General features: G+C 41.0%; 1 protein-coding gene and 1 long non-coding RNA gene across 2 annotated transcripts in view; one reads left to right on the top strand and one right to left on the bottom strand.

The window, feature by feature from the left end:
• gipr (gastric inhibitory polypeptide receptor) overlaps positions 1 to 27,263 on the bottom strand; it is a 129,564-nt gene that overhangs the window by 27,168 nt on the left and 75,133 nt on the right. Inside the window, exons 8-12 of the mRNA XM_051921489.1 lie at positions 22,148 to 22,310; positions 21,976 to 22,036; positions 21,797 to 21,866; positions 21,459 to 21,547; positions 19,859 to 19,994 (exon numbers count right to left, since the gene is read on the bottom strand). Of these exons, the coding sequence (XP_051777449.1) occupies positions 19,859 to 19,994; positions 21,459 to 21,547; positions 21,797 to 21,866; positions 21,976 to 22,036; positions 22,148 to 22,310 (519 nt within the window). The remainder of the gene's footprint in view (positions 1 to 19,858; positions 19,995 to 21,458; positions 21,548 to 21,796; positions 21,867 to 21,975; positions 22,037 to 22,147; positions 22,311 to 27,263) is intronic.
• LOC127526310 (uncharacterized) lies at positions 739 to 26,480 on the top strand. Its single transcript, XR_007933937.1, has 3 exons — positions 739 to 887; positions 10,922 to 11,201; positions 26,239 to 26,480. It is a non-coding gene; the product is annotated as an uncharacterized LOC127526310 (long non-coding RNA).

The raw sequence follows: 27,263 nt of genomic DNA, 5'->3' as shown, positions 1-27,263 counted from the left end.
AGAAAGTAGACAAGAGTACAAGTAGATAAGGCACAAGGTAAAGAGAGAGGCGGCAAAGGCTAAAGAAAAGGCATATGATGAGTTGCATGAAAGGTTGTACACTAAGGAGGGAAAAAAGGACCTGTACCAATTGGCTAGACAGAGGGACCGAGCTGGGAAAGATGTGCAGCAGGTTAGGGTAATAAAGGATAAAGATGAAAACGTACTCACAAGCGAGGAGTGTGTGTTGAGCGGATGGAAAGAGTACTTTGAGAGGCTGATGAATGAAGAGAATGAGAGAGAGAGAAGAGGTTGGATGATGTGGAGATAGTGAATCAGGAAGTACAATGGATTAGCAAGGAGGAAGTAAGGACAGCTATGAAGAGGATGTAGAATGGAAAAGTCGTTGGTCCAGATGACATACCTGTGGAAGCATAGAGGTGTTTAGAAGAGATGGCAGTGGAGTTTTTAACTAGATTGTTTAATGGATCTTGGAAAGTGAGAGGATGCCTGAGGAGTGGAGAAGAAGTGTATTGGTGCCGATATTTAAGAATAAGGGGGATGTGCAGGACTGTAGTAACTACAGGGGGATAAAAATGATGATCCACCGCATGAAGTTATGGGAAAGAGTAGTGGAAGCTAGGTTAAGAAGTGAGGTGATGATTAGTGAGCAGCAGTATGGTTGCATGCCAGGAAAGAGCACCACAGATGCGTTGTTTGCTCTGAGGATGCTGATGGAGAAGTATAGAAGGCCAGAAGGAGTTGCATTGTGTCTTTGTGGACCTGGAGAAAGCATATGACAGGGTGCCTCGAGAGGAGTTGTGGTATTGTTTGAGGAAGTCGGGAGTGGCAGAGAAGTATGTAAGAGTTGTACAGGATATGTACGAGGGAAGTGTGACCGTGGTGAGGTCTGTGGTAGGAATGATGGATGCATTCAAGGTGGAGGTGGGATTACATCAGGGATTGGCTCTGAGCCCTTTCTTATTTGCAATGGTGATGGACAGGTTGACAGACGAGATTAGACAGGAGTCCCCTTGGACTATGATGTTTGCTGATGACATTGTGATCTGTAGCGATAGTAGGGAGCTGGTTGAGGAGATCCTGGAGAGGTGGAAGTATGCTCTAGAGAGGAGAGGAATGAAGATCAGTAGGAACAAGACAGAATACATGTGTGGGAATGAGAGGGAGGTCAGTGGAATGGTGAGGATGCAGGGAGTAGAGTTGGCGAATGTGGATGAGTTTAAATACTTGGGATCAACAGTACAGAGTAATGGGGATTGTGAAAGAGAGGTGAAAGAGAGAGTGCAGACAGGGTGGAATGGGTGAAGAAGAGTGTCAGGAGTAATTTGTGACAGACGGGTATCAGCAAGAGTGAAAGGGAAGGTCTACAGGTAGTGAGACCAGCTCTGTTATATGGGTTGGAGATGGTGACACTGACCAGAAAGCAGGAGACAGAACTGGAGGTAGCAGAGTTAAAGATGCTAAGATTTGCATTGGGTGTGACGAGGATGGATAGGATTAGAAATGAGGACATTAGAGGATCAGCTCAAGTTGGACAACGCCAGAGAGGCGTGATTGTGCTGGTTTGGATATGTGCAGAGGAGTGATGCTGAGTATAGTGGGAGAAGGGTGCTAAGGATAGAGCTGCCAGGAAAGAGAAAAAGGGAAGGCCTAGGAGAAGGTTTATGGATGTGGTGAGAGAGGACATTCAGGTGATGGGTGTAACAGAACAAAATACAGAGGACGGAAGGATATAGATAAGGTGATCTTCAAGGGCTGTGGTTGTGGAAGGAATGGTGGGGGTCATACTGCATATAGAAAATGTTCATACTTACTCAGGCATTCTCAAGTTAGATGATAGTTAGAGAGAATGTACAAGCCAGCAGCCATATTACCTGAGCTTCAGAACAGGTCATTCACCTGAAGCTAAGCATGCTCAGGCCTGACCAGTACTTTAATGTGAAACCATCTAGGAAAAGTTTGGGATGCTGCTGGAAAAGATGCCGGTGAGGCTAATAGGGACTATTACCCCATGGCTTGTGTAGATCCCAATGGTGAAAAGGGTGCTGTCCTGTGGTTTAGACGTAAAACCAATGTCCTGACTTTCTGTAGTCCTTAATAATCACTGGGCAACTTTCAAAAAGAATAGGGTTTATCCCAAAGGCTAAATTTTCCACCACAGCCTCGTCCATTCTGGCTGCCTAATCATTCCCTGTCTCTATTTGGCTATCACTCTCACCTCTTCAACAGCTAATTGTGTGGTGAGCGTAGTGGTGCAAAATGGCTGCCGTCGCATCATCCAGGTGGGCTCTACACATTGGTGGGTGTTGAAGTGGTTCCCCTCTTTCTATGTAAAACACTTTGAGTAGCAAGATAAGTGCCATATAAATGTAATTAGTTATTTAAGAAAAATATGATGTTTTCATGGTCACTGCTTGTAATGTATGGACTCTTATAAACTGTGCAGAACTTCACCTGGTTGTCAAAGTATTATTTTTTCATGCTTTCATGTGCCAAATGGGGCGGCACGGTGGCGCAGTGGGTAGCGCTGCTGCCTCGCAGTTGGGTGATCTGGGGACCTGGGTTCGCTTCCCGGGTCCTCCTGCGTGGAGTTTGCATGTTCTCCCCGTGTCTGCGGTGGGTTTCCTCCGGGCGCTCCGGTTTCCTCCCACAGTCCAAAGACATGCAGGTTAGGTGGATTGGTGATTCTAAATTAGCCCTAGTGTGTGATTGGTGTGTGGGGGTGTTTGTGTGTGTGTCCTGCGGTGGGTTGGCACCCTGCCCGGGATTGGTTCCCTGCCTTGTGTCCTGTGTTGGCTGGGATTGGCTCCAGCAGACCCCCGTGACCCTGTGTTCGGATTCAGTGGGTTAGAAAATGGATGGATGTGCCAAATGTTTTCCAATCTTTTATGTAACCTGCAATGCTTTCCATAAGGTAATGTGAAGAATTAGTTTATTATGAGGGTTGTGATTCAGGACCTTCCAAGCCTAAGCATAGCCAATTATTTACTGTAAAAGACCACCATCTAGTGTTAATTTGGGAAACTACACTCATAATATTTCATTCTTCATATCGGTTCAATATTTTTGTCGAATGTATAGCTTATAGGGTCATTATTGTCACATATCCAGAGTATAGTGAGATTCTTTCTTCCATGTGCTAATCAACATGCAACACGTCATTTCTCACCAGTGCCCCGATTAGTTAGTGCCCTTCCATGTTCATGTAGGAATATGTACATTTCAGAACGGCTACATGGGATTTATCTTGGCATCTGGGCAGCGGGCTGTGACTGGGCTGTATGTAGGGCTGGGCGGGTTGTATTTGGGCACTAGGTGGGCTAATACAATTTTTTAAATTATGTGTGTGAATATGTGTGTGTGTGTATATTTATAGTGCATATGTACACAGATATATGTATGTATAAAACTCACAAGGTATATAAGGTTCACATTTTGTGCACTATTCTGGTACTTATTCTCATAACATTTGTGTTGTGTGTGTGTGTGTGTGTGTCACTTAATTGTTTGAGAAAAAGATTAACATATCAAATAATTTCCGATGAGTCACATGAGCACTGGGCCCACCTTCACGAAAAAAAAAGAATATTACTGCTGGTGGTCAAACAATTTTGAGGCGAGCAGCTTGAGTTCAATACAGTGAGTAGTATATTCTTCTTCGAACAGAATGTGTCACGTACTGTATATATAAATTCAAGGTTTTTACTACATGTACAAAATGTGGTGCTATAAGAGATGTGTGGGACAATCAAATTGGATGATTGGGCTCTGTCTGTGAAACTATTAGCAGTGGACGACGGGCTGATCGGCCGTTGGACTCATCACTTCTCAAACCCAGCCTCAAGTGGCAAACCAGTCCCTTGCTGTTTTTTCTAAGCGTCCTGTCCGCATTGAGTCCCTTGCCTCATTCTTTGCTAAATTACGGTAAAAGCATGATATTAAAAAAATTGCTGCCATTGCAGTGTCACAAATTGTCTAAAATGTTTTTAATTACATTGACTTTCACTATTTTATTGAATATGTTTCTGAATACTTTCGATGCTTTTTCAGAGTATGTCAATACTTTACTGAGTTTGCACTGATTCTCTTCCATGCATGCTTCACCATTCAGACTCTAACATAAAGTCTGTGTGTCCCAAAAAAAGGGAGTTCATGATTGCTCGCAGCAGACAAAATGGAGGAAAAGTTTATCCAGATTTGCAGAGCAAATCCAACTTCTTGAGGCTTCTTTTAGAGCTGCTGCTGCTGTGAATCAAAACCCTTTGGATGCAGTAACAACAATGTGACATTAAACTTTGCTCTTAAGTCTGCTACATGATGCTCAGGGGTATAAACATCTTCAGAGTCATCAGTTTCTTACAGAAGCGTATTAGGGCCATGGAGAAGAAAAAAAAAATACAGACACAGTGAAGGAAAAAAAATGTGCGTCGAGAATAAAGTTAACATGCCGACTTTATTCTCGACATTTCCACTTTACAGTAATCTCAACCCTTATATTGAGATTAAAGTGGACATACTGACTTTATTCTCATAGTTTATTTTGTCTTAAAATCAATGTTTAACCACCTTTTTCCACCTTCTCGAACTTACAGTTTTTAATGTTTGGAAAACGTGTGGAATTAAATCATTTAGAGATTTGTATACAAATAATGTCTTTGCATCCTGTGAATAATTACACTCCAAATTTAGTCTCCCATCAACACAATTTTTCTACTATCTCCAAATCAGAAACTTTGCTAAACGAAATCTGCCCAGGTTTCCTCACTTCCCACCTATTTCTATTCCAGAAGAGACGTTGATCAGTCTTGGAGACTCAGACAGCATTTCTATAATATATAAAAAAAATTTAAAGTCCCTTTCTTTTAAAAATCCTAGAGTACAGTGAGAAAAGGATCTCTTACTCAACATTTCAGAAAAGAAGTCAAAGTCAGCCATGCACAGAATTCACTCGAGCTCCATATGTGCAAAACATTCAGTTACTCAACTTAAAATCTAAATCTGTCTCATTTGAAATTGTTCAAAATGTCTTGCTCAACTGGAAGAATCTTAACCCACCTCTTTTAAGTCAGTGGGTAACTGATGTTATATACTGTTTGAAATTGGAAAAAATCAAATTCTCACTTAGAGGATCTGTGCAAAACCTTTTTAAAACCTGGCAGGACCTAATCAATAACATTTTAGAATAAGCACTTGAATTGTGGAGAAAGACTCTTTTCTCTTTTTACTGCTCTTAACAGTTTTGCTCTGGGTGTTGGCCTTCCTCTCTTTCTCATGGGTAAGTAGGGTTTGATTTGATTTTATTTTAGTTTTGTTAAGTATAACTTGATTGTATGGAATGTAATATGCCTTTAATAAATTCAATAAAAAAAATCAATGTTTAATTTACTAGATTTTTTTTCAAACCCCATGATGAAATGCATTAAAGCATGTATTAAACATATGTGGGCGTGGTGGTGTGGAGGTTGCGCTGCTGCCTCGTAGCAAGGGGGTCCCGGGTGTTCCCTGCCTTGAGTTTGCATGTTTTTCCAGTGGGTTTACTCAGCGCACTTCAATTTCCTTTCCAAGTCATGTAGGGGTTTTGTTATGCTAAATTGCCCCTGGTGTATGTGTGTGCTTGTATTCACCCTGCGATGAGATGGCGCCCTGTTCATCAATTGTTCCTGCCTCGCGCACAATGCTTGCTGGGATGGGCGCAACCCTGAATGGATGGCATAATTAAACATACATGTATATAACGAAAATTTTTCAAAGTCCCTTAAAAGTTCTGAACACTCATGTGACCTAAGTTTATAGCTAGTTTTACCTTCACAAAGATGTTTATCAAGTGGTGATTGGTTATGTAGAGAAAGAAAAAGGAAGGATAGGAACTGGGGGTTTGGTATATTTGACAGAGGCAGCATCCTGCAATAAAGAAAGCCTGCTCAGAAGAACATTCATTGAATTCTGTGTTCGTGACTCTGACTACCAGATCACGAACCCAACATTTACACAGTATTTCAATTAAACTTTTGCGATACCTATTCACACATCCAGGTTTTTTGAGCCTTGTCACACCTGCCATAAAGGTTCTCTACACTGAACGTACACATGGGGACACCCCTTACTGTGAGGGAGCAGCACCACTGCCACACCACCAAGCCCCCAAATGTTTAATACATGTTTTAATGCATTTCATCATGAAAATGATATCAAGTATTTATCTTAGCATTCTAAATGTTCAGAGAGCAGGAATATCATGAATTGAATGTATTCCGTGTGGCGATCGCTGCCTGCCGCTCCTCTCAGTGCAAGAGGAAGTCAGTTTAAGAAGCACATAGCGATTAAAATGGGTCAGGGGAACCCTTAATATGAAGCATTTAATGCTACATTAACTTATGACAGAGTTTGAGAAAATCTAATAAATTGAACACTGATTTTAAGATAAGTTTACGACATGGCAAAGTTAAACAAGAGAGAGAAAAAACAAGGGCTTAAAGTGGAAATGTTGAAATTAAAGAAGAAATGTCAACTTTAACCTCGACATAAATGGTGAGAATAAAGTGTAAAATGTCGAGAATAAAGTCGACGTGTCGACTTTTTTCTCAACATACACTTTTTTTTCTTCACTGTTTACGTATTTTCTTTCTTCTCCATGACCCTAATACCCTTTCTGCCTTATGCATAACTGCATTTTTTTAAAAAATGCTCATATTGGCAAGTCCCAAAATTATTTTCTCTTACTAGTAACTTTACCATTAGATAGATAGATAGATAGATAGATAGATAGATAGATAGATAGATAGATAGATAGATAGATAGATAGATAGATAGATAGATAGATAGATAGATAGATAGATAGATAGATAGATATCTATATTTGTCCCCTCGGGAAATTTGGCATTTAAGCCAATAAACTCAGTAATCCCAATTTCCACAAAGGAAATAAAGAAAATAATATTTTGTACTAATTATTGTTTCCATCAAACATCATGGGTAGGAAACCTACCTACAGCTGAATTAAGTTCATTTTCTATTTTATCTGGATTGTTTCATTATAGACAGTCTGATTTACCATTGCTAAATTCTAGCTGTCAATGTATAAGCAGTGGGATTTTTGGTCTAAACAACAGTCAAATCTCTTGAACAAGACCTTATGTACTGATTTACAGCCATGCAATTTCCTCTTTGGTTCTTTGCATTACTAAATTGGAAGAAAGAGAATGGCATTATACTGTACAGCATTGTGTGTGTTGTCTTTTTCTAAGGGCACACTTACTATATAACTGAAGTGTTTTCCTCCTGTCTCCTTAAGACCTTATGAAGATCTTGTCGAAAATACACAGAATTAACAAGCGGATGCTGAACATCAAACAGAGTCAATAGTGTTTATATTACAGATACAGTATAATTTGGGTTAAAGCTTCTGGAACTGTTCAAAAAGCATGACTGTAAATATAAATGATTATATAAAAATAATTTATTTAACCATATTTGTGATTTAACTGTGTTTGTGTTATTGTTATTCAAAGATTACAATAATACATACAGTATATTATGTCAATAATACTTAAGTGTACATATTACTGTAATTGTTAATATAATTTATTTTGCATTCTTCAATATTTCTGTTTCATTTTTGAATAAATTAAAATACAAAAATAAAATCATTTATATTAAATTATTTTAATTTCTGTTTATTCTTATAAATAATTTGGTTGGTTTGTTATTCATTTATATAATAAATAATGTTAATTGTATTCTTTGATCTGGCTCTTTATTCTTTCTTTTAGTGGGGGAGTTTGACGTGGTTAATCTAAAATAAAGTAACCCATGCAGCCCACAAGACACCCTTGAAGCGTCCACTTACAACCCATGCAGGAACCTATATGTACCCTATACTGAAGTTGCACTATACCCCACGTGGGGCAACTGTGTTTACCCACAAGGTTCCATCTTGTGACCTGTCTGGTATCCATCATTATTCCATGTGAGCATCCACATGTAGAGCCCATCTGGAACTTGAGGAAAAAAATTGGTGGGCCCCAGTTTGGCTGCTCAAATGGGTCCCACTTTAAAGCCTATATAGGCCTAACGTAGGCCCCACGTGGACATGCTGGCTGTGTTACCACTAAACTTCTGTCTTCCTTACTTTGAATAACTGCTTAACATCAAAACTATTTGTCCTATGATGATATTGTATGACTGAAGGATAAACTTACTTTTTACAGCCTCACTCATGTAAGCAGACTGCACTGTAACATCTACAGTTAACTTTTTTGAAATAATTGTGACCCGTTTCCGATTCTACTCGTTATCTCTTTGTTCTAATTAATGCTCCATCGCAATGTGTTGGCTCTGTGGCTAAGGATCTACAGTATGCTGGTATTTTGAAGGTTGCCGGTTCAAATGCCAGAAGGAAATTTACCCTGTCAGGCTCTTGAGCAACGAACCCAGCCACAGGGAATGCACAAACCAGTGTGTTTCTTCGTGCTGGTCCCAAGCCCAGATAAATGGGAATGGTTATGTCAGGAAGGGTATCTGGTGTAAAAATTTTGCTGGCGGAAATTGGGCTAGTGGGCGGCACAGTGGCGCAGTGGATAGCGCTGCTGCCACGCAGTTGGGAGACCTGGGGACCTGGGTTCGCTTCCCGGGTCCTCCCTGTGTGGAGTCTGCATGTTCTCCCCGTGTCTGCGTGGGTTTCCTCCGGGCGCTCCGGTTTCCTCCCACAGTCCAAAGACATGCAGGTTAGGAGGATTGGCGATTCTGAATTGGCCCTAGTGTGTGCTTGGTGTGTGGGTGTGTTTGTGTGTGTCCTGCGGTGGGTTGGCACCCTGCCTGGGATTGGTTCCCTGCCTTGTGCCCTGTGTTGGCTGGGATTGGCTCCAGCAGACCCCCGTGACCCTGTTTGGATTCAGCGGGTTGGAAAATGGATGGATGGATGAAATTGGGCTAGTGTTGGCTGAAGGAGAAGAAGAACAAGAGGAGGGAGATGTGTCCGGAGGCAGGAGGAGAGGAGGAAGGTAAAGAGAGTGGAACTGAGGGTGGGAACTTTGAATGTTGGCAGTGTGACTGGTAAGGGGAGAAAGTTAGCAGATATTATGGAGAGAAGGAAGGTTGATATATTGTGATTGCAAGAGACTAAATGGAAGGGGAGTAAGGCCAGGTGGATTGGAGGTGGATTCAAATTGTTCTATCATGGTAGGGATGGGAGGAGAAATGGGGTAGGAGTTATTCTGAAGGAACAGTATGTCAAGAATGTTTTGGTTGTGAAAAGAGTGTCAGACAGAGTAATGATTATGAAGCTGGAAATTGGAGGTGTGATGATGAATGTTGTTAGTGCATATGCACCACAAGTTGGGTGTGCAATGGGTGAGAAAGAAGATTTTTGGAGTGAGTTGGATGAAGTGATGAACAGTGTACCCAAGGGACAGAAAGTGGTGATTGGAGCGGATTTCAATGGGCATGTTTGTGAAGGGAACAGTGGAGAAAAGGAGGTGGTGGGTAGGTATGGTGTCAAGGAAAGGAATGAAGAAGGTCAGAGGATAGTGGATTTTGCCAAAAGGATGGACATGGCTGTGGTGAATACGTATTTTAAGAAGAGGGAGGAACATAGGGTTACGTACAAGAGTGGAGGAAGATGCAAACAGATAGATTACATCCTATGCAGAAGAATTGATCTGAAGTAGATTGAAGACTGCAAAGTGGTGGCAGGGGAAAGTGTAGTTAAATAGCATAGGATGGTGGTCTGTAGGATGATGTTGGAGATCAAGAAGAGGAAGAGAATGAGGGCAGAGCCAAGGATCAAATGGTGGAAGTTGAAAAATGAAGACTGCAAGGTTGCACTTAGGGAGGAGGTGAGACAGGCACTGGGTGGCAGTGAAGAATTAACAGACAGCTGGGAAACTACAGCAGATGTAGTAAGGGTGACAGCAAGAAGGGTGCTTGGCATGACATCTAGAAAGAGGAAGGAAAAGGAAACCTGGTGGTGGAATGAGGAAATACAGGAGAGTATATATAGGAAGAGGATGGCAAAGAAGAAGTGGGATAGTCAGAGAGATGCAGAAAGTAGACAAGAGTACAAGGAGATAAGGCGCAAGGTGAAGAGAGAGGTGGCGAAGGCTAAAGAAAAGGCGTATGAGGAGTTGTATGAGAGGTTGGACACTAAGGAGGGAGAAAAGGACCTGTACCGATTGGCTAGACAGAGGGACCGAGCTGGGAAAGATGTGTGGCAGATTAGGGTGATAAAGGATAAAGATGGAAACGTTCTCAGAAGTGAGGAGAGTGTGTTGAGCAGATGGAAAGAGTACTTTGAGAGGCTAATGAATGAAAAGAATGACAGAAAGAAGAGGTTGGTTGATGTGGAGATAGTGAATCAGGAAGTGCAACGGATTAGCAAGGAGGAAGTAAGGACAGCTATGAAGAGGATGAAAAATGCCGTTGGTCCAGATGACATACCTATGGAAGCAAGGAGGTGTTTAGGAGAGATGGCAGTGGAGTTTTTAACCAGATTGTTTAATGGAATCTTGGAAAGTGAGAGGACGCCTAAGAAGTGGAGAAGAAGTGTACTGGTGATGATATTTAAGAATAAGGGGGATGTGTAGGACTTCAGTAACTACAGGGGAATAAAATTGATGAGCCACATCATGAAGTTATGGGAAAGAATAGTAGAAGCTAGGTTAAGAAGTGAGGTGATGATTAGTGAGCAGCAGTATGGTTTCATGCCAAGAAAGAGCACCACAGATGTAATGTTTGCTCTGAGGATGTTGATGGAGAAGTTTAGGGAAGGCCAGAAGGAGTTGCATTGTGTCTTTGTGGACCTGGAGAAAGCATATGACAGGGTGTTTCGAGAGGAGCTGTGGTATTGTATGAGGAAGTCGGGAGTGGCAGAAAAGTATGTAAGAGTTGTACAGGATATGTACTAGGGAAGTGTGACCGTGGTGAGGTCTGCGGTAGGAGTGACGGATGCATTCAAGTTGGAGGTGGGATTACATCAGGAATCGTCTCTGAGCTCTTTCTTATTTGCAATGGTGATGGACAGGTTGACAGACGAGATTAGACAGGAGACCCCGTGGACTGTGATGTTTGCTGATGACATTGTGATCTGTAGCGATAGTAGGGAACAGGTTGAGGAGACCCTGGAGAGGTGGAGATATGCTCTAGAGAGGAGAGGAATGAAGGTCAGTAGGAACAAGACAGAATACATGTGTGTAAATGAAAGGGAGGTCAGTGGAATGGTGAGAATGCAAGGAGTAGAGTTGGCGATGGTGGATGAGTTTAAATACTTGGGATCAACAGTACAGAGTAATGGGGATTGTGGAAGAGAGGTGAAGAAGAGAGTGCAGGCAGGGTAGAATGGATGGAGAAGAGTGTCAGGAGTAATTTGTGACAGACGGGTATCAGCAAGAGTGAAAGGGAAGGTCTACAGGATGGTAGTGAGACCAGCTATGTTATATGGATTGGAGACGGTGGCACTGACCAGAAAGCAGGAGACAGAGCTGGTGGTAGCAGAGTTAAAGATGCTAAGATTTGCATTGGGTGTGACGAGGATAGATAGGATTAGAAATGAGGACATTAGAGGGTCAGCTCAAGTTGGATGGTTGGGAGACAAAGTCAGAGTGGCAACATTGTGTTGGTTTGGACATGTGCAGAGGAGAGATGTTGGGTATATTGGGAGAAGGATGCTAAGGATAGAGCTGCCAAGCAAGAGAAAAAAAGGAAAGCCTAAGAGAAGGTTTATGGATGTGGTGAGAGAGGACATGCAGGTGGCGGGTGTAACAGAACAAGATGCAGAGGACAGGAAGATATTGAAGAAGATGATCCGCTGTGGCAACCCCTAACGAGAGCAGCTGAAAGAAGAAGAAGAGTCTCTTGAGCAACGCCTTTAACCTGAAAATTGCTCCAGAGGGGCTGTGCAATTGCTGACTCTGCACTCCGACCCAAAAACGGTAATGAAAAAGACAATTTTCCTCCCAGATCTGGTCCCTCTGGGATTAATAAAGTACTTCAAATCAAAACAATTTCAAAAAGATAACTAGTGAATCAGTCCTCCTGGTTGAGTTCCCATCTACTACTGCACACTGATATTTGTTATTGCTGAGCTTTTTTTCTTCATACAATTTCTCGTGCATCCCAATCGTTAGAGGATGACAGGTTGCATTCTTTTTTTAATCACACTTTTCTGTTATTTGATACATTTTTATCATGTGCTGCAGTCACTGAATACAGAAGGTGAGGAGGGCAACAAAGGGCAGATTGGGTTTTGGTACCTCACAGTCAGAGATGTGCTTGCTGAAAGCAGATGAAGACAGTCCATTATCTGATTGAACCAGGACACCGGAGCCTTACAAAGCCGCCCAAGGATATGTGTATCTATGCTACAGTATGTAGTGCTTATAGGATTGGAATTACTTGTTACTGCCTTCGGCCATATCAGAATTGACAGACAGAAGCAAGAGAAAGATTAAAATTGTGTGTTTTGGCTCTGCCTCCAGAGTTTGCTTGCTTAGTCTTGGCCACAATATAGTATACTGTATGTCTGATTTAATGGACTAATTGTCTGATATTGTCAGATGTCATTATATCCAGAGATCAGTAAAATAGTGCCTAAATGTAACCTAATGTCAGCTGAAGTACAATGTTGCCTGTATTTACATGGAAAGGTCATGTTTTGCTACATATATTCATTTTCAGTCAATTCTAGCACTTTTTCTGTTTTTTTTTTCTTTTTTGTCCTTGGTGTGTTGATTTAAAAAAAATAGCACAACACCAATTTAATTTGTGATATAATGATCTATGCACTAGATATGCATGATGTTCACAGCATGACTGACATATGTTCTGACATATCAACCAAAGGGTTGTGAGGAAGTAATAAAATATCAATACATCAACCAATAAATGATGAGGATGTATCACAGAATTTGGTGTGTTAAATCAGAAATCTGTTAAAATTGGGGTCCTTTAAATTTTAAAATTGTCTATACAGTACAGTAGGCTCATAGGTTCAGGAGTAAATATTGTCATATTTACAGAGTACAGTGAAATGCTTAACTTAATGTGTGCTAATCAACATACAAAATGTTGCCACTCTCCAGCACCATGATCAGTGAGTATAATGTGGAATTAGACTGAGGGGTCACATATGTCATTTATGGGTAATATAGTTATTATGTATTAAGTGTTTTGGTATGTTTTTCATATTAAAAATATAGCATTTATCTTAGAAGTAGCATAAAGGGATAATAAATGTCAGAAGCATGTTCAAGCATATCAAGAAACCAAATAAAGGTCAAGTGAACAACAAAGAATAAGAAGGTTCTTGGAAATGGTTCAAGAAGTTGGCTGACTATCATGTACCCAGTAAGGCCTGGCAGAACTCAAAAAGTATTGAAAAGTATTGTAAGGACCAAGAATAGAGTGAAATGAGACTTTTATTATGGGACATGTAAGCTGTTTATGCTCTTTGCTGGAAACACCTCATTTCTCTTGAGCCAATCAGAGTGAATGCAAGCTAGTGAACCAATCAGAGTAAGCAATAATTCAGCACTGTTACGCAAATTTGGTTATCTATAAGGCCATCTCTCTGTATCTGTTCTGTGACCATTTGCTGGCAACCTCTGCCTAGGACACTGTCCCTTAGTAGATTGCTATAACAGGATGCTCCCTATTCAACATCTGATGAATAGAAATAAATGAGCCAGTGAACAAGTTTACTCCTGCCTAGTTCCTGACTCAAAGAGGTCATAGCTGAGGACAAAATTTCTTTCTTTAATATATTTCTAATTTGATTTCTAACACAATAACTACCTTACCTCAACACGTCTGTCTTCCTTATTTGAAATTAACTACCTTACCTCAAAGTTAGAATTATAATAGATCATGAATATCACTGAATGAGGTGCCAACATTGTTAGTCTACCTGTGTATGCACTGTACCACTGGCTGAGGAATGATGGATGTTTGGTCCTGCACCCTGAGAGCATACTGCAAGAAAACTGTGTTATCATCTATGTTACTAAACGACAGTTTAATTTATGCACGGATGGCGGAGCACGAGGCGCATGCGCCCTGCGCCCCACGGACAGCGGATGCACCGACGCGCACTGCGCCTCCGCGCCCCAGAGTCAAACTCAGCGGCTTCCCAGAGTCAGTAGGTGGCACCCAAACAACACAACCTGTGAACTAAACCTGCTCTAATCCACTGTGCCAGCAGTCTGTGTGGCGTATTTGAATCACATAATGGTAATTCAGTATTAATAGTAAGAGTTGTACCTAACGACACAGCCACAGAGAAACAAAAATGAGACCGCATGGATAAAAACAATACACGGAGGCTCCTACAACGCACTTCAGAAACACCACAAGCAAGGACGTCATTAAACGAGCCCGTATGGATAAACACAATGAACGAAGGCGCCCACACAAACAAACCGCTTTAGTACAAATATGTTCATTTAATTAAATGACAACTTTACCAGGACGCTCCCACCCTCCATCATTTGTCATTCCTCCACAGATTGGAGGGAATATAAACTGATTTCCATTCTTGCATTTGCGATTCTTTACAGAATCGGGGGTTTACTGGTAGCATCAGAGTTCTGGGCTCCATTCAAAGTGTGATCAGTGCTGATGTAGAGTTTGCACAGGTTTTCTCTACATACTGCATTTTCCTCCCACAAGCCAAACACATGCACACTTGCATATTCTTAAAACTTATACTATATATATATTGTAACCCTTTATACATCTTAGTTAAAGGTAATATGTGGCAGTGCTACAGTCCATTATTTGGTCTGTTCATTGTTTGATTTGAATTATTGTTTTTTTTTATATATTTGTAAATTGTTACTTGTAAAGGTAACCACCCTTTGAGAAATAATCTATATATATAATTCACTAAGCAGCTGACCATGGCATGCAAGACAGAGACCATGGGATACGCACAACAGAGCCACGCCCTCCAACTCACAGAGCCCCGCCCACCAACTCTAAGACCATGGGATATGCACGACAGAGCCCCGCCTGCCAACTCTAACCCTCCTCCTGCATCATGGGATACGCACGACTGTGTCCACCCTCGCAAACTGTTTTACACGCTGCATACAGCGATTCCCATCCACGACAAACATGCTTCTTCTTAGATGGTCCTGCAGGAACAGTGAAAACCTTTGTCTACAAAAACCTGATTCATACCATACTAAGAGAATAGTGTTTTTGTTGGCTTGCCCGCCTGCCCGCCCGCCCGCCTGACTGTTATCAGCATTCACCGCAATGTACTAGAGTGTAAAACTATCGCAGCTGCTACCTCACAAACTGTCCTTATTCCCCGGATTTCCCTGACCCCATCAGATTCCAATTTGCCTTTTACTTTTACATGCAGACAATTTCCTGTTAGATTAGCCTTTGCAATGACAATTAATAAGGCACAGGGCCAAACTTTCAAAAAGACATGCCTCTATCTGCCAACTCTAAGACCATGGGATACGCATGACAAAGCCCCACCCGCCAACTCCAACCCTCCTCACGCGTGCACCCTCACTCTCGAGGCATGCACACTGCCTGCTCATGTGCCCGCACGCAACACCTCACCAAACACCGCCTCAGTCGCTTTAGTCTCTGCTACAGTCCACATGCACCTCTGAGCCATGTTGACTTTTCATTGTTCTTTTCGGTTCCAGCTGCTTTTCTATATATAATCCACCAAGTCACCCGACCATGGGATACGAACGACAGAGCCCCGCCCGCCAACTCTAACCCTCCTCCCATGTCCATCCTCGATCTTGAGGCACTGCTTGCTCATGTGCCTGCCCCCAACACCTCACCAAACACATCCTCACTTGCTTTGGTCTGTGCTACAGTCCACATGCAGCTGTGAGCCACATTGACTGTTCATTTGCCTACCATGGCCACCGCTTCAAATGTATTTCATGGAAACAACACTTCTTTCAATGTTATACAAATTCCTGCATCAGGTAACTGTTTCTTTCTGTCAGTCGGATATTTCTGGAAAAATGTCATTGACGAAACTGTTGCTCTCGAACTTCGCAACATGGCTGTAACCTTTGTTTGCCAACATTATGATAACTTCGGCAACGTGCTGTCCGTTGTTCTTAGTCACGGAAGCATAGTCATACAGTCTGCTCAACAATACGCTGACTACATGAATACTTCCAGAGTTTATGGTGGCGAGGCAGAAATTGTGGCGATGTCCCAAATACTTCCAGCTACTATCACCATTCACTTCCGACAACGTCCTTCATTCCCCAAACAATTTCTTAGCAGTCTTACTCCCACTGGCATGCCTCCGCATAAACTCAAAATTAAAATTGGTTCAGTCATCATGCTTCTAAGAAACCTCATGCCAGCAGGAAGTCTCTGTAATGGCACTAGACTGACAGTTACCAGCATTCACCGCAATGTACTGGAGTGTAAGACTATCGCAGCTGCTACCTCACAAACTGTCCTTATTCCCCAGATATCCCTGACCCCATCAGATTCAAATTTGCCTTTTACTTTTACACACAGACAATTTCCTGTTAGATTGGCCTTTGCAATGACAATTAATAAGACACAGGGCCAATCTTTCAAAACGATATGCCTGTATCTGCCAAAACCAGTTTACAGTCACGGACAATTGTATGTTGCCCTCTCCAGAGTTCCATCTTTTCATTCACTCACAGTCGTATCCTCAAACCCACCCCATTTGGACAACTGTGTCTTTCAGGAAGTGTTCACCCATCAATAAATAATTATGCAGCTTATACTACGCTGCGGATCGGCTAGTAAGGAATAGAACAACTGACAGCTTATGACCCTGTAAGGTGAGCCTCCTGTTTCATTTAAGCTTTTCGAGGTCATTTCTATATACAGTTATTAAGGACTTCAAAGCTCAGTTCCGCCTTGGTGATTGGCGGGTGAAGTCCCACAAACCTTTAGAAACTTCATTCTGATTGTGCTGGAAAAACAACAGAAGCTTTAAAGCTTCATTAATATGATGGTTTAAGACATGAGCTCAACACAACCAGCAGATGAAGCACACACAGGTCCTTGTTGATTGCATAGTTTTAGTTGGACCTATGCAATAAAATCCTGAGAACGCTCTGTGTGTTCATTTTGATTTTATGATAATTTTGTTGTCATTAAAATTCTGCAATAAATGTGCATGTGTAGCACTTGACCTACTTGAGCTACAAACTAAACTAAACCTCTAATGACCTTTAAAGTTTATCCAACTGAGGAATACCAAAATGGAGATACCACCAAACTGCTAGCATCACTACTACTTACATCACAAACTCACTGATCACGTTCATGTTTCATGTCTCCCGAGTCGCATAAACAAAGAATGGAGCAAAATGAAATACAAAAAATAAAATTTTGTGGAAACAAAACTGATTAACCATCTCACAAATCAATTTCACATGATGAAAAACAAACACAATCCCACATACAGAAACATGTAATTATTACAAATGGCATAAAGAAAAAGAAGACCAGAGATGTTTATTGAGTGTCAAGCAAATCGCAGAGGCCGATGACCTGATGAAGAACACTATAATAGGAAGAAAAATAAAAGCAGTGCCATCTGCCGAGCGTCAAGTACTCAATACAGATTGCAAGAATGACAAAGGCGGAGAAATGCACGCGACCATTAGTCTGCACGTTTCACTAGCTTATTTTAAAACACCACCCTTCACAGACACCATGCACATTGTTAAATGCAAACCAGACCAGAATTCTGAGATTAAAGGAATTAAAGGCATTTTTTAAATTATATTTTTATGTGTATTTTTTTTATTAAAATGAATTTTAGGTTCTGTTGCTCAAATGGTGCACACATTTGCTCATAAACACAACAAAGCATTTTCCATTAAAAGACATTGTAAAGAGCCCTAATTTACCTTGAAAAAAACACAAATGAAAAGATCTGGCTGATTATTCAGCACTCTTTTATTCTCCTGGAGCTGATATTATTCTGCCATAAAGTAAATGGCATGTAAAAAAATCTAAAGAGAACTGAAAGACCGGTATATAAATGCGAACCTAATACCAATCCAGATTTTGTAACCAAAAAGCTAGCTAACCTAAACATATATAAATGTAATCAGAAAACAAGATTAGAGACAAAAATTCAGGCTGAAGATCAAAAATAACATTCTGAAGACTTTTTGGTTTTGTTGATTTTGTGAAATCCCTCTGCAATAACCACAAAAACAGGAGCAGATTTCCAAACATTCATAAAAAAGGCCAGACCTGTCCTTATTTCACACCTGGTCCCACTGGATTAGCTGCACCTTGACCTCAGATTCGAAAGGCAGGCTCTCTGGCCTGCACAGTCCCAAAATTGTTCTACGGCTTTTAAATAATAAAAGCCTCAAACTGTTCACAAAAATGGAGAAAAGCAAAACTGTGAAACATTAAACAAGGCAAGTTCCTTTATAGTTAAAGATTTATTAACAGGATTAAAAAAAACAAAACAAAACAAAAGAAAGCAAGGTAAACAGAGCAGAAATTAGATTGTGCCTAAAAGCACACAAATCCAATAAACACCATCCAGAAACAGTACCTTAAGGTGAATACAGGGGTCATAAGTTAGAGAATCCAATAAAGAACAAAAGCAAGGCAAATCAAAATGAACCACAATAACCACTAGTATGCCATCCTAAAGCTTCAGCGTAAGAACTGCTGGGGTTAGAATAAGAGCTGCCTACTTAGGTGGGCCTGCCTCCTTAGGCTTTACACACAGGAGGCAGGGCAGAGCACTCCATAGAAACACAAAAACAAAGAACATTCTAAAATTAGAAAAATATGAAGAAAAAACAAAAACAGGATTATTATAAACAAAAACAATGCCCAAAAACTATTGATAAAAAAACAAAAGAACAACTACATAAACAAAAAATAAACTTAAGGCAGGGCAACAGTTCCGGCTAAAATATAACAGTTAGGAGTATCCACAACACTGGAGATCATGTAGCATACAGCACATTTAAAACCTTGTGTAACATCACAGCGTGCAACTTTCAAAAGTTTTGCCCTTACTACAGCTTGTTGTGTCATGGCAACAAGTCAGAAAATGATGCTACCCTAGTCCATCCATCCATTTTCCAACCCGCTGAATCCAAACAGGGTCACGGGGGTCTGCTGGAGCCAATCCCAGCCAACACAGGGCACAAGGCAGGGAACCAATCCCAGGCAGGGTGCCAACCCACAGCAGGACACACACAAACACACCCACACACCAAGCACACACTAGGGCCAATTTAGAATCGCCAATCCACCTAACCTGCATGTCTTTGGATTGTGGGAGGAAAACAGAGCGCCCGGAGGAAACCACGCAGACACGGGGAGAACATGCAAACTCCACGCAGGGAGGACCCGGGAATCGAACCCAGGTCCCCAGGTATCCCAACTGCGAGGCAGCAGCGCTACCCACTGTGCCACCGTGCCGCCCTGCTACCCTAGTAAAAACACAAAATGAACATCACAGAAAAATGCCATATATATAATATTAATTAAAATTGACTTTGTTTTCGAAAAAAATATACCAAACAAAATCATAAGATTCCTTGAGATTCAAATCCTCTAAATACACAATTTTGAACTTCAGAAAAAAAATGTCAGTAAGCTTTAGAAAAAAATATTAAAGTTATCCAGTCATTACAAATACAACAAGAAGGTGTCAGTAGTCTGCTTTGATAAGACAATTCTGCATTGGTAAAGGAATATTTGCATCTAGATATGTTTATCACACAGCTTGCTTTTGACAGTAATTTTGTCTGCAGGAAGGCTTTGTCTTTTGGACTTTCACACTCAAGGTTTGACCCCAGTGTGCTACCCATCACATCATCATCAACACCTCTAATGTATTGCTTTTTACCTGGAAGGAGTTGAGAAAGAGCTCAAAGAAGAGTTTCAGGTACCTCACTGTACCCTGTACATTTTCCTCAGTGAAAAAGGCCACCAATTCATGAATGCCCAGCAGTGGTATCAAAGTTAAAGTGGACTTAGCAAGTCTGAAAAAGAAAAAAAAAACTATAACAATTGACCTTTCATAAAACCAATGAATCCCATCTGTTACCTCTCAGACATCCTAATCCAGGCCCAAAAACCAAGAGAGCAAAGTAAGTGTTATGATGTGCATTCTCTCAAAATGGTGAAGTGATGTAAACCTTTAACAGGTGACCTAACACAAAATTCTGTAGGCAGGCTTCGGCCTACACTGGCCCAAATAGGGGATGTGGTTTCAAAAGTTCAGATTTTTACCTTAAAGGGTCCTAAAATACACAATGGAGAGGAACCCTGGCTTGAGAAACATGTCAAGTCAAATCCAAAATCTTTATAAATTATGACATATGTTAAAATGAGCAAAAGGAGTCCAAAAAATAATGTCAGAGCAAAAAATGCAAAGACAAAAAGGGTTTATCTAACAAGGCAACGTATTGCAACAAATCTAAATCCAAAATCCAGTAATGCAAATCTAAATAGAGAAGCAAGGAAATCCAAGAGGCCATAAAATCAATACACACAAGCAAAGCTCTCCACAAAGATTAATGATCCACTGAAGGATCCACTCCCCAGCCTCACAATAATAAGCTAAGGGTGGTCCTTTAGGGTGGTCCAAGCTCTTGGGGTTAGACCCACAAAACACAAAGAGCACAAGAGAACACAAAAACACAATACACAGACAGTAAATAATGAATAAACAGACAAACATTAACAAAAATACATAATTACAATAAATAAAATAAACTGAATACTTTACAACCAACAAAGAAGGAATACAAACAGAAAAGGAAAATAAGCATAAGGGAGGGAAATAACCCCAGTTGATACACAACAGTGAGGTGAAATGGTCTTCTCTCACTTTGACTTTGCGATGTTCCTCTGGGCTCTACCTCACGTACAACATTTCACTTCCCCGGCTAAATTCAAACTCCTGTACTAAATGTGACATTCCATTTCTCATGTGCAAGGAACAAAAAAAACTATGAAAAAGTATGCAATTAAACACACTTCTACTCTCACAATTGCAACACCGGGTTGTGTGTTGCTGACTGTTTTAAAATATATCACTCAGAACGTGTACTAAATCTTCATCAGTACAGCAGTGGACACTAGACAGACATTTCCTACTATATTTAGGTTGACATTTTGGTTTTTACATGTTTCTTTTACACATAATAACACAAAAAACAATGAAACTTTTTGGCTAATTTTTTCCGGGGTTAAACAAAACATTAATGAGATTAAAAAGTGCCATTACAGGGTAACCCCCCCACCCCCCCCACCACCATTACACAAAATACATACAGTATACACAAATGCACACACCTCAGTGCCCTCCTTTTAATCTACATACTGTATGTTGCACACATATGCACAGACTTCCACATACTTACTCACCCCTCTAAAATCAGTCACTGTTATCAGTAAGCCAATCATGGACATCTGTCCAGGTCAGGCCCCAGGTGACTCACCTGAACTTGGAGTCTGTATATCTCATCTGTTGAGCCCGCAGCTTGGAGACAAGGATTTTAATTATTCGTAGAAATATGAAGAAGTTGACCTGTGAAAAAATTAGCAATGCGTTGGAACTGGAACAAGAGACCAAGCAGGAGGAGACCAGAGGACCGGAACTGCATGACTCTTCATGGGAATCTGATATGTATTTAGATAGTCCACCTGGCTTTTCCCATGTTAGTGAAGGTATTGAAACCCTAAGATAATAGCTTTCAGTCTATGGCTTTCAGATTGCCAGCCTCATTGCTTCAGTGAAAAATCTAGTCTGGTCTTAAATGACTAAAGTGCAACTTACCAGAACAGCCACAAGGATGGGTGATCGGATGATCCACCAGTGTGCCAGCACCTCATTCTTCTCCCAACACCTGCAAGATCACACTCTATATTCATGCTGAAGTGCATCCATGCTGGTTCCCCAAACTTTCCCCACACACCTTAGAGTCCAGCACCAAAAGCGATTTTCAGAACTCTTACTTTTCATTTTCATAGAAGTATCTCATCAGGATCCAGGGAACGACAAACAACACCGGAGAACCTGAAATAGCAACCAGACTAAATATTATAAAGTGTCTCTTATGATTAGCCTCATCACAAGGGGGTTTCAAAAAGGTGTACAGTAGTGCATCACCCCAATGATCACACTCACCCCAGCCAATAAGCAGGTAACTCCAGAAACAGCTCTTCTTTTCAGTGGAGGCCATCAGCACCAGTAAGTTGTGGAGGTACACCCCTTCTACCAGGAGCCAGCTGTAATTTGCCTCAACGCAGTACTGCATGAGGATCTGTGCAAGGCGGCATCCAAGTAACTCCTGCCAGAGAAGATTTAGAGTTTAAGTGTCCTGAGCGGAATGGTTGCATGGGAATGTTGGAGAAGGTGCCAGGTTCCAAAGGCTATGAGACAAGCATAAATTATTTTACAATCTGCTTCAGGTTTATGTGCCATATTTGCTACTATAATGTACCCTAAACCATAAGGTTGCTGTTTCATTCCTCACTTACAACCCAGTGCTGTTTAATTAAGTGGTTATATTACATTTCACATGTCGGGCTGCAGATAAGCTAATGCACCATAGATCTAATTTCCCGGGTTCAGATCCTGCACCTGGTCACTGTCCATGTGGAGTCTGCATGTTCTAATTGTGTCCCCGAGAGGTTTGCTTTCATATCCCCAAAGACATGGTAGCCGGGCAAACTGCTGATTCCAAACTGACACTGTGTTGCTGTCTCTATGAGTGGGCCAAGTACCTGTAAATGATATCTGCTGCTGTATACTTATAAAACCCCTTGGGATTGTGCTGAGTACAGAGAGGCACTATATCAAAAAAGTTGTTTGTTGGGTGACTTATAGCTCCACAGTATTGGCTTGAGTCAGTGTCACTCTGGAGTTTGCATGTTCCATCTGTGTCAATATGGATTGTCTCTGGTATTCTAATTTCCTACCTCATTCTAATTACATGATGGTTGAGTTGATAGATAGATAGATAGATAGATAGATAGATAGATAGATAGATAGATAGATAGATAGATAGATAGATAGATAGATAGATAGATAGATAGATAGATAGATAGATAGATAGATAGATAGATAGATAGTACTTTAGGGGTTGTTTCTGCCTTGCACCCTGCGCTTGCTGGGATGGCTCAAGATAAAGTGGATAAAGTGGGTTTAGAAAGTGGATGGGTGGATGGATTTATAATACTTTACTAGCTCCAAGTGGGAAATTTAGGTTTTCAAAAATAAATATTATAACAAACAATTAAACTCCAGAATTACTAAAGATAAAGAAAAGTCTGACTTGGCTAAAGAATAAAAGAGCAGTTACAGTCAGAGTTAGGTGTATTTTCATAGATTATAAAAAGCTCCAGTAGTGTTTCTTAAACACACTTTTACTGACTAATTAGTTAGCAGAAGGAACCCATTGTTAGTATGTCAGGGAGAGAATGTGCAGCATTGTTCATAATGGCATTCCGTTCTGTTTTCATTCTCTCTCTTGATTGCTCCAGGGGGTCTTGAATGCATCCCATAACTGAGTCTGCCCTTTTAATTCAATTGGTAACACTAGAGAGGCAGAGGGCTCTCTTGGAGTGATGTTACCAGCCCAGAACAACTCAGCATAGAAAATCACACTGGATATAGAGATGCAGAAGATGTGAAGGATGTCACTCCTTACATTAAAGAAATACAGTCTCCTAAGAAAAAAAGAGCCTGCTCTGCCTTTTCTGGTATAGTTCGTCTGTTACAATTCTAATCCAGTCTATCATTGATGTGGACCCCCAAGTACTCATAGCAGTGCACCACCTTCACATCCACTCCTTGAATAGTGACCAGACAGAGAGTCTCTTTGGTGTGGTGAAAGTCAATAAGCAGTTCCTTGGTTTTGTGGACGTTGAGCTGCAGTCCTCTACCTAATCCCTCTACTCTGTCTTATCAGCCCCTTGTCAGTATATCCCACCTGACTCCTATACTCTGTCTCATTCCCTTTATCAACACACCCCATTAGTGCAGAAGCATCTAAAGAATTCTGCAATGAAATTACCTGGTGTTATATTTATAGTCTGAGCTGTAGAGTGTGAAGGGAAAAGGAGACAAGACTGTTCCTTGTGGTGTTCCAATGTTGCTCACATTTGTATCTGAAACACATTCCTTGAGTCTCACAAACTGTGGTCTGCCCGACAGATTGTCCATTATCCAGGACACCATAGGCTCATCCAACTGCATTTCTCTGAATTTACCCCTTAACAGGGATGGCAGGATGGTACTGAAGGCACTGGAGAAATTAAAAAAAAAACAGTGCCCCCAGTGTGCCAGCTTTGTCCAGGAGAAAACAAGCCTTAGAGAGCAGAGAGGTAATTGCAACCTCCACTCCAATCAAGTCAAAGTCAAAGTGAACTTTATTGTCATCTCAACCATATACAAGTATACAGATAGACGGAATTGCGAAGCTCAGGGTCCACAGTGTAACAACATGAAGTGCAAATAATAAATTAAAAATAGAATTAAAATTTAAATTTAAAATTAAAACACAAACAAGACAATACATTGTGCAAAGACAAGACAAAGAAGTAGCAGCAATATTGATGTGTAAGATATGTAATATAATAAATAAATAATAAATTATAGATATACTGTAGATAATACAGAAATTATCAGTGTATGATAAGTTGTTTAAGACATGTGTAAACAATGACAGGTCAGAATGTTTCACAGCAGAAGGATATCAAGAGTGTCAAAATACTTAAAGGTCAGTATGAGATTTTCAGTTCTTTTCTACCTGCACACTTGTCTTTGCAGGACAGTGGCTCGCATGTATAAAAGTTCTGTTTTTAGAGGTGGTTGAGGCCGTGTGGAAGGTCCCAGGGGGCAGCCTGGTGTTAAGGAGTCTAACAGCTTGGTGGTAAAAACTCTCCTGCATCCTGGCAGATCTGGCTCTGATGCTGCAGTATCCTCTCTTGGATGGCAGAAGTGTGAAAAGTCCATGTGACGGGTGTAAGGGGTCCTGCATAATGCTGCAGGCCTTGCGGACACTGCGTTTGTAAAATATGTCCTGTAGTGAAGGGAGAGGCACCCCAATAATGTTCTCTGCTGTCTTCACTATCCTTTGCTGGCGCATGTGGTCAGATATGTTGCAGTTGCCATACCAGACAGTGATGCAGTTGGTCAGAATACTCTCAATGGTGCCTCTGTAGAACATGGTGAGGATGGAAGGGGGAAGACTTGCTCGCTTCAGCCACCTCAGGAAGTGTAGTCTCTGCTGGGCTTTCTTGATTAGTGATGAGGTGTTATGCATCCATGTAAGTTCCTCAGTTATGTGCACACCGATCTTTGTTCAATAGGAAAATTACAGTGGGTCTAAGCTGTCTTTCACAAGAGGACTCATATAGTCCTGGACCAGCCTCTCAAAGGTCTTCATAATATGAGAAATAAGTGCCACTGGTCTATATTCATTGGTGAAGAGTCCCCTGCTTTATTTGGAACTGGAACAATACAGGTTGTTCTAATTTATAAAATAAATAAATAAATGATTGAATGAGTGGTTTATCAAGAATCTGTAGCAAATTCACACACCACAGAACATGTCTGTTTAGCTTAGCCATCAAAACTAACAATTTGTCTGAGATCTGCTGATGTCAGCCTTCTCAGAGTCTCAAATCTTCAACACCCAACTGCCATTGAATGTTCACAGCTTAATGGTGTCTCCTTTCTGGAATCATTTCATGCTTTCTTATTAAGATTCAAATCGAGGGTGGTAATCTGCCTTTTCTATATTTTAAACCAGCTGTTCTTCAAGTTTCTTTTTATAAGTTCAGTCATTGTCTGTTTCAAGCATATTTTTTTAAAAATCCGTCAATCCATGTGCTGACTTTCTTAGTCAAATTCAGATTCGTGTGGAGTTGGAGGTGAGCACAAAACTAGAGCCAACAATAGACATGGTGCCAGTCCATTGAAGAGGACACGTCAAGTGCCAATTAACCTACCAGATATGAGATGTGGGAAGGATAACCAGAATACATGTAGAAAAAAACACAGACACATGGGAGATAGTGACCCAGGACTCTGGAGTTGTGAGACAGCATGGCTCCATGCCAACATGATGTGCTATTCAATTTTGATAGAACTGAATTTTTTAAAATTGAAAACTTGCATTAAAACTTCATTTAAATTTTAGTACCATAGTTCCACTGAAGGAACAAGACAGTAGGAACAAGACAGAATACATGTGTGTAAATGAGAGGGAGGTCAGTGGAATGGTGAGGATGCAGGGAGTAGAGTTGGCAAAGGTGGATGAGTTTAAATACTTGGGATCAACAGTACAGAGTAATGGGGATTGTGGAAGAGAGGTAAGAAAGAGAGTGCAGGCAGGGTGGAATGGGTGGAGAAGAATGTCAGGAGTAATTTGTGACAGACGGGTATCAGCAAGAGTGAAAGGGAAGATCTACAGGATGGTAGTGAGACCAGCTCTGTTATATGGGTTGAAGACGGTGGCACTGAGCAGAAAGCAGGAGACAGAGCTGGAGGTAGCAGAGTTAAAGATCTTAAGATTTGCATTGGGTGTGACGAGGATGGATAGGATTAGAAATGAGGACATTAGAGGGTCAGCTCAGGTTGGACAGTTGGGAGACAAAGTCAGAGAGGTGAGATTGCGTTGGTTTGGACTTGTACAGAGGAGAGATGCTGGGTATATTGGGAAAAGGATGCTAAGGATAGAGCTGCCAGGGAAGAGGAAAAAAGGAAGCCCTAAGAGAAGGTTTATGGATGTGGTGAGAGAGGACATGCAGGTGATGAGTGTAACAGAGCAAGATGCAGAGGACAGGAAGATATGGAACAAGATGATCCGATGTGGCGACCCTTAGCAGGAGCAGCCAAAAGAAGAAGAAGAAGTTACACTGAACTGGGTAAAGTGTAACAGACATAAGAAAAATCAGAAAATCGACAAAAAAGAAGGAGACCATGCAGTCCATCAAGCCCACTTGTTTAGCTAATAGGTAAGCTGTCTCAATATTTCATCCAGATGCTTCTGAAAGCTTGTCAAGGTTTCTGCTTCAACTACATATCTTAGTAGTTTGTTCCAGATTCCCACAACTGTTTGAGTGAAAAAGTGCTTCCTGGTTTCAGTCTTAAATGCACTTCCCCTTAATTTCCTCTGGCGTCCTTGAGTATGTGATTCATCCTTAAGTGAAAGAATGTAGCTGGATCTACTTTAGCAATGCTTTTGAGGATTTTAAATATCTGGATTATGTCTCTATGCAGCGTTGGTTTTAGT

The sequence above is a fragment of the Erpetoichthys calabaricus genome, chromosome 18, assembly GCF_900747795.2.
Source record: "Erpetoichthys calabaricus chromosome 18, fErpCal1.3, whole genome shotgun sequence".
Taxonomy (NCBI): Eukaryota; Metazoa; Chordata; class Cladistia; order Polypteriformes; family Polypteridae; genus Erpetoichthys; species Erpetoichthys calabaricus.
This window is presented reverse-complemented; position numbering and strand designations above follow the sequence as displayed.